Source organism: Coturnix japonica, chromosome 37 (genome assembly GCF_054131305.1).
Source record: "Coturnix japonica strain WE chromosome 37, WE-NBRP24, whole genome shotgun sequence".
NCBI lineage: Eukaryota > Metazoa > Chordata > Aves > Galliformes > Phasianidae > Coturnix > Coturnix japonica.
In genome coordinates this window covers 3,873,651-3,881,824 of record NC_140699.1, presented here as the reverse complement: position 1 = coordinate 3,881,824, position 8,174 = coordinate 3,873,651, and the positions used below count along the sequence as shown (strand labels likewise).

General features: G+C 36.9%; 1 protein-coding gene across 2 annotated transcripts; it reads right to left on the bottom strand.

Annotated features, from left to right (window-relative positions):
• Window positions 1-454: 454 nt before the first annotated feature.
• Window positions 455-4,408, bottom strand: LOC146754971 (kinesin-like protein KIF20B). Of its 2 annotated transcripts, none has more exons than XM_085526599.1 (4): window positions 3,807-4,408; window positions 2,410-2,536; window positions 1,727-1,869; window positions 455-714 (listed from the first exon to the last, which is right to left on the bottom strand). In XM_085526599.1, exons 1-4 carry the CDS (start codon window positions 3,867-3,869, stop codon window positions 634-636), a joined length of 414 nt encoding a protein of 137 aa, XP_085382725.1. In that variant the 5' UTR covers window positions 3,870-4,408; the 3' UTR covers window positions 455-633. The 2 variants fall into 2 exon arrangements, with proteins under 2 accessions (XP_085382725.1, XP_085382726.1); XM_085526600.1 differs by lacking the exon at window positions 3,807-4,408 and adding an exon at window positions 3,288-3,550.
• Between the last annotated feature and the right edge of the window lie 3,766 nt (window positions 4,409-8,174).

The window sequence follows — 8,174 nt, the reverse complement described above, 5'->3', positions numbered from 1 at the left end:
CAGCTGAGAACCTTTCAGCTAATTCATCCAACAGCATCTAAAGGTTCGAAGCTCACTGAGGGGGAGAACAGTATTTGGGATATTAGAATTCCCCCCAAATGTATTGGGTTTATTTTTCTAAGTTTATTAATTTAAAGCTGAATTTGCACAAGTGAGGGAAAGCACCTTTCTTCCACACTGAGGAATTGGCACCATCTTCTCTCCAAAAAAATTCTTTAAAAAGGCCCAAAAATTAAGTATACATAAATATTAATATGTATTCATGCTCTTCTCTCTGCCAGAGTTCTGCTAAGTACACCAGTCACGTGAAAAAAGCAAGCCAGGCCATCCTGAACAAGTACAGTTATTACTGCACAATGGGTAAATAGCAATCAGTCCTAGAGATACTGTTCCTATACAGGGGAGGCAAGACTAAAATAAATAAACCCTTAACCACAATAAAATCCAAACCCAGTTTAAGAAAGCTTGTATTTATTTCAGCCTCAATGGAGTCAGTTTGAAACTGTCAGAGAGACACTGTACACCTATATACAAATTTAAGAACACAACGGAGTAACTGTTACTGTTTATTAACAACCAGTTTTAATAATACGATAAAAGTATGTCCTGAGAAAGGGGAACAAACACGCTTCTTCAAGGTTTTTTAGCTGTTCTGGATCTCAGCCGTCGCTTGATGATCAGATGATCACTTTCCTTCTTTTGTTCCTCAGATTCCTGAAGAAAACATTTCAAAAGTTACTCATCTTTTCGCACAAGACTGACAAGCTCTTCTTGACCCACGCAAACATATTTCTTCCCCTAAATGGATTTCAGAATGGCATTTGCTTATTATATTTTATTCAGAAAACTATGGGATACCGAGATCATTTTAATGCAGCTTAATCACAAGGAACAAATATGGAGAATGTACAAAATCCTGTTTATCTTAAAAAAGCACACACATCTGAGGAAAGCCTGAAGGCAGCTTTCATTTTGAAATACTTGTTTTCAAAAGAGTATTATAGTACTTGTTTTGTGAAACATGAAGCGTTCAGAAAACATTTTTAGCCTCAATCCCTGTAGCTATGACTTGCCCAGAATTTCAGTTCTCGGTTCAGTTCCATGTTCTCAGAACTACAGTGAGAGAAGAAATTGTCTCATCTTCTTCATCCTCTAACAAAAAAAATAACATTTTGGTTTCTGCCCCTATCATTCGTCAAATCATCAAAAAATTCAGAGGGATATTACAGTATGGGCAAATGATCACTATGCTGAACAGAAAAAGGACTCTAATATAATTAAAAGATGCAGTTCCAACAGAGCAAGAATGTTCTTAGCACAATAGCTGCCGACAGAGTCATGAAACTGGCACATCAGATCCTTTGCAAGTTGGCTTAGACAGGAGATCATAGTTTAAGCATACCTAAAAAGCTGTCTAAGTTGTGCTCTAGAAAAGCGTGTAGTAGAATAATCCCACTCCAACACATTGAAATTATCTATGATTCCAAATTAGAAGACATCTCCGTGATTGCTACATCACCTACTTAGTAAACTGTAAGCCAGCCAAACACAGAGATCTTTGAGGACAAAATAAAACAGAACAGCAGGAAGACCAACAAGAATGACTTGGTAGAATAAAGAAATACCTCAGTACTTTCAACCTCCTCCTGCAAATAGATGAAACCTCCAGTCTGTTTGGACTCCTTAGTAGTTTATTTTAAGCCAAGACTACAGTATAATAACTTACCGAAGAAGCAGGTATATCTAGAGGGCCAGAAACAACAGTGGAATACAGCTTCCTTTTGCATCGTTTTGGCTTGGTCTCTCCTTCTTCGACACTTTCAGGTTCGTTTGATTTAGGAGAACTTACTGCTGACATCAGCTTCTTGGCTAGAAGAAATTTGTTTTGATACATAAACCAATCAACTTACTGGTTTTGTGAGTCTTTAAATCAATGAATGCAAAAAAAGCTTCGTAACAAACTTGGTTTATAAATGACACGTAAAATTTAAGTGAAAATACTCAGAAATTGTATTTGTTCATCGAGGTTCTTTATTGCTTCTATAGCTGAAACTGTTTATAGGTTCAGTTACGGCAGCTTAAAGCACGCATTAAAATGGAGTATGAAAGACAATCATGGCTCAGAAGTCGCTGGAAGTCAGAAACTTCAGCAGGAGTTAAACAACAGGCCTAACTTTCGTGCTGACAGAAGCACAAGACAGAACCAACTTTCTCTGTATACTTGTAGGTTTTCACAAATGTAATAATGAATCTCTGAAGAGACGAATAAATGCATTTACTTCATAAATCAAAGGACTAGACAACATGGCAGACAAGTTCTCTAAGAACACATACATTAATAGCCTACAGCAGAAACAAGCCATTCTACAATGTCTAGAAAACATGGAATAAAACTTATTCTACACCAACCTTTAGAGTGTATAATAGAAGGAGAGCTTTGAATAAAATCTCCAACTTTTTGCAGTGTTTCATCCTTCTTTTTAGTCAGTCTTGAAGCACGTACTCGCTTTCTCAGGAAGTAGTCTTTTCCGGATTTCTGTTCAACAGAGATGTGAACATGTGAAACAAGAGCATTGTTTAAACTTCATTTTAGTTCAACGTTATTTTAAGTTGACATTTTGAGCTTTACTACTGACACCTCTGTTCATTATGCTGATGATACCACAACGGCAAGTAATGTAGACAATTTTATACCCTTTAGGGAGTTGTCAAAATCTCAGCTATTTCAAGGCATACGTTTCTTAAAGTTTCTTAATAAGGCAGTAGTTTCTTTAAAAGTAGCTCCCAAGCTGTGGAGTTGTTTCTTACATAAGCTGTTCTAATTACATAAAATAAACAAACATACAAAACAGAAGACAACAGATGGGAAAAATCTACTACTCATACTCTGACCATGCCAAGGATACTGCTATCACATGTGAACATCTGTTTTCAATAACTGCCATGCATATTAATGATATGAACCTTAGTTTAATACAAGGGCTTCACTTACAAAAGCACACGATAATACACTAAAGCTTCTCTTCCCAACTATTCAGTGTGCAATATCCTTCCCTCCAAATCATTACACAGTACAGCCATTACACGCTCTGGGGACAGACTGACTTGCCCTTTGGTTAGCTTATGGAATTTAATAGGAAGAGCTCATAAGCATGTAAGATTCCCATTCAGGTATACACATAAGGATAAGACACTGCTTCTTTCGTGTTACAGGATCAATTAATTAATAATTAATTAACAATTACAGGAAGTGCCAAGCTAGCTTCAAAACTAGAACAAAAACCAACCATTTTCTCGTCACTTGCAGAGGGTGAATTAAAAGCCATGACAGATTTTGTATTTTTCGTGTTCTCACTTTTCACAAAATCCTGGGAAAATAAGACAAGTTTCAGCCATGATTCTTTTGGAAAGAACAATTGATGTCACAAAAGTGAACACTTTAAACACTTTTGCTAATAGTAGGGAAGTATCTGCTAGTGGTAACTATTCCACTGTAAATCAAATAATAAATAAGCATTCAATTATAAAAACAGGACATTAAGATATCAGTATTAGACATCTCATGATGTCTAAAAAGCTGATTTATGTCTACAGGTTTCAAAGAAAATACACAATGGAGTTAAGAGAAATTCCCTTCTCTTAAACCATTATCACTGAGCTTGGCTATTAGTTCTGTTCATTAAAGCAGTTCATTGATTAAATTCTTCAACTACTTTACTGAGGTAGAAATAGCATTTTTTTAATGCTTAAATGAGAATGGTAAAAAGGCATCAGATATTTTATTTTCTGTTGGGTCTAGGTCATACCTCATCCATGTCATCACTTCTTTTCTTTTTTGCCTTAGGCATTTTCACTCCTAAAGGTATCATGCTGCCGTGCTGCTTTATCTTCGTCTTATCAGGTTGCAGAGGTGTCAGTGGGATTTCCAGCTCCGGTTTTGGGAACCGACTAGTTTTGCCATTTTCTGTGGACACTCCAGAAGAGTCGAGGACAGTTCCCAAATGATCCTGATAGCACAGAAGAATTTTAAGTGCAAGTGTTAAGGTAGCCGTGAGATTAAAAAGCTATAAAGCATCTGGAAAAGGATATGTAAGCATTCGATTTTCCTGCTGTAAGAACACTTGTAACAGAAGGAGTCTATTTCAGTTACAGCAGAGTTTTACCCTTCTTTCCTAGAACTTGTTACATTTAAAATTATTTCCAATCTATGATCACAAAAAAAGTTCTCCATGTTAAACTGAGCCTGATACTTTACAAGTCATTTTTTCTCAAGGGCACAGACAACTACACTTTTTTTTTAATAGAGAATGGTGGTAGAACTGACACGATTTTCTTCATCTAAACTCTGCTGTGTCAGAACTGGGCAGGAACAGGAGCATTTGATTCAAGTGTTCGATTAACTTCCAGCTTAATCTTAGGGAAACTGCCCTTCCTCTTCTACACTAGAGATGTTATTTACATAAGTAAGGTCCAGCTGGCAAGGTGCAAGCCCAGTACAAGTCATTAAAGAACTCCATTGCTATCTTTTCCCCGGAGAGAATACAGACATTCAAGCAATGACACCGTACTTAAGCTGAAGGCTATCATGTACCTGCTCATGGTCAAATGGCAGCAAATGCACAGCTAAGTGACAGAGAAATGTCAGTATGCATTTCCCCAGCAGCACTTACTGTCCACAATCCACCCAATCCTGTTTTTCTCAACAGGAACAACAAAGTCAGAACTGAGATCACCTGGACTCCTCCTTCTCTATGGCAGGAATTCAGCTAGCATATCAAAAATGAGTTCAGATGCTGGTTGAACACATGGAAGACAGGCTGCTGGGGACATCAGAAAATGGTAGATGGCTGCTTCTACTGCTGCTAGTAACTAGCAAACTCCAGTGTCCCAAACACAGACTAGCAGCTTTTACTACTTACACTGTTCCGACCCCCTGAGGGGAGTCTTCTTCCTCTCAGAAAGTTACCAAAGATTGTAGAAAGACAAAAAGTAGTCAGAGCCACTTTATCAGGCTCTGCTAAGAATCTGAATGGAGTATCACCACCCACTGTATTTCCAAGAATTAAGTTGGTTAATAAATACTTTGTTTTTAAAATATATGTAACTGCTATTTTATGAAAGTTATCAATTAAAAACTTATATAGGAATGATTAACATCATCTGCTAACAAAACAATCTCCAGAAATCCTGCAGAGGAAGAAAATAAGTTCAATTTGCTGTGCCCGTTTCAGTGGCTCCATGACTTATCTAATCATGAGCCACTTCATAAGCATTAACATGAGGAGAGTTTTCAACAGCACCTGACAAAAATTCATCACACAATTGTTTCAACAGCTTTTATTCCTATAAAAGGAAAAACTCCTCCCGAGTTTTCTTTTCTATTTGCTCATGTAACTGATTCACAAGATCATCTTCCTGACTAGTGCGAGTTGTGATCTCACATAGCTTCATTACAAGTTGACGATTATGATTTTCAGCATTATTCAGTCCTGCCTTTAGGTTTTCATTGTCTTGAAGCAGTGCTTTGATGTGCTGACTTTTTTGTGAGGAAACATCAGCAATACTTCTGCATACTTCCCAAATCCTTTCAAGACTATAGTTAAAGGAGAGGTCCTGCACAAGATCTGAGATGGAAGAAGTCTGTGACTGAATGCATGCAGAACTAATTTGAGATGTCCCTGGCTCATCTTTTTCACAGTCTGAGGAATCCTTTACACTGACAAAGTCAGTACCGATGGCATGAAACTCTAAGTGACATTTGTATAATTCATCTAATTTGGTCCGCATTTCTTTTACTTGTGACACTTTATCAATTATATATTCTTTGGCAACTTCTATGTTGTTAGTTAGTTGGGCATTTTTGTTTTCTAGTGTCATATTTATAGATTTCTGTTCATCCAGTTCAGAAGCAATTCCCCGATAGTCAGCTTGACCCTGCAGAATTTGTTCACGGAGGACATCAGCTGTTTCTTCAGAAAAAGAAAGCTGAATACGCAGGCTTGTTACCTGCTTACTGAAATCTTCTTTTTTATTTTTTTCTCTTCTGCATTGTTCATCAAGCACAGTTAAATGACGTTCCAAGATTTCAGTTCTTTCCCTCAGTGCTAGTACTTCCTTTCGGTACGCGGAGCACTTTTGTTTCATGTGTTCAATTTTCTTTTGCTCTACAGTGTTCTTTTTCTTTCTCTCATTTACAACTACTGTAAAACAAACAAACAAACAAAAAAAAGGGAAAAGGAATGTAGCTCAGATTGATTAAAATCATTATTACATAGCAGTTCACAACACCAAGTAGCAACTTCTAAGTGAAAAACTGTCATAATATGCAAGCCATGCCCTCACATCACATAGTATTTGATACTAGTGAAGGAATTAAAGTTCTCTGGACACGTAATCAGGTGCCTCAGATTTCTATACAGAATTAACAGCAAAAGGTTTTCAGTCTGGAAGAACACTTTTACCATGGCACTACTCAAACCTTCCACTCCACACCAGTAGAAAGTCTAATTAGATTTAAGAAACATGGGAACGAGATAGATAATTCACAGCTATATTCTTTCTATCTTCCCTGCTTCAGCAATCCCTATAAGGCAGCCAGGAATCACTCCATCTACATCTAAATGGTAGGTAAACAGTTCTCTAAGAAATTTAATTCAAACTCACAGTCCTCTTACTTTCAAAAGAAAGATAAAACCCTGGACAAGTTGATCACTTAAGTGTTGATATCTGTCTCTCTTATTCAGTTGATCTCTAAACAAAATATGAGGATTCCTACTTCTGTCCACACTTACTCTTTTGCATATAAAGTTCACTCATAAAGTTGTACAGATTTGCAGATTCAAGTTTCCATAAATATTCCATTAGCTTGGGGCTGTTTTTTTCTTTAACTGGTGAGCAATTAGCTAAAATCACATGCATTTTCTTTCTATCAAAAGCGACTTCTGCTGTATTTCATCATTGCTTTAGAATCCAGTTATGTCCATTCCATAATATGCATACTTTAAGTATTAAAAAAAATAAATATAAGTCAAGACTTACTAGGGATTGGGTCACCACAACAATATATTCCATGGTGATTCTTGTACAGTCCTTTTATTACTACAATGCAGAATTTTATAGTGCCCACGTGCAGCCTGCATTACATACAGATTCACATGTACTGCATGGAAACAGCCTCTTAACTCATCTAAGGAGTTTTATATACAGCCCTCAACTGATTTAAAAGTCATACTGAAGAAACAGCAGTGGCATATTCCACCCCAAACCAGGTTTTGGGTTTTGACTGCTGCTCCCAGCAACACTAGTGAGGGAAATATGATTTATAAGTAATCTAAACACTTTATGCTGAAAACAACAAGCAAGCACTAAAGCAAGATAAATAAGACTAGGGAGAAGATGTGTAATGTTCAGTCTAGAAGCTCCTTACACAGGAAGTAGGGAAAAAGCATTATTACAGAGCATAGAAAACAAGACCTAAAAGCTCAGAGAATGGTGTAAATACCCTGAACTTGAAGCTGAGATAACCTAGCATCTCCTAAAACACTTTTGCTCGTGCTACTTATATAACTAATTCTACAAAAGAACCAGCACAACATACCTGTGCTCATTGTTCTACTGTGTATATTTAAGATAGCTAAAGAATATATATTAAGAGATTTTTGAAATTGGACGCTATTAATACTCACAAATAGAAGACAATTTTAACATGATTGAATACTCAGTACTTCTTAACAGAAAACTTCATGCTGACATTGTGACTATCAGCTACCCATTTTAATTCCTATGTGGAGCATTGCTGTCATTAATTTTTAAATGAGAGCTTTGGTCATATGATTAGAACAAACCCACTGCTATTTGGAGTATGGAGGAGTCCACATCCCTCCCTCAGTCTCTGGTAAGATGCTTATATGTGATGCCATTCAGTGGTCACATTAGGATTCAATATTTATGCCAAATAAAGGCGGCAGGGACAAATCATCCAAGAACAGCATCTCATCCAAAGAAGGCCTTGACTTTCTCCCTTGCACATATTTTGCAAGAGGAATACAAGAAAGGAAGGGAATACAGCTAAGTTTTAGATTTTTCCCTTCTACATTGTATATGCCTTCCGTAATTCTAGGAACACTGATGCTCAGCTGTGCCCAGAAGTGAAGTTAAATGCATCAGAGCTTATC

Bases quoted from the DNA above. Each gene is read 5' to 3' on its own strand.
- LOC146754971 (XM_085526599.1), bottom strand. From the start codon at position 3,869: ATGATACCTTTAGGAGTGAAAATGCCTAAGGCAAAAAAGAAAAGAAGT. The intron at 1,870-2,409 runs GTTGGTGTAGAA...AATTTCTTCTAG, and splicing joins TTCTATTATACACTCTAAAG to CCAAGAAGCTGATGTCAGCA. The intron at 715-1,726 runs GTAAGTTATTAT...TGTTTTCTTCAG, and splicing joins TAGATATACCTGCTTCTTCG to GAATCTGAGGAACAAAAGAA.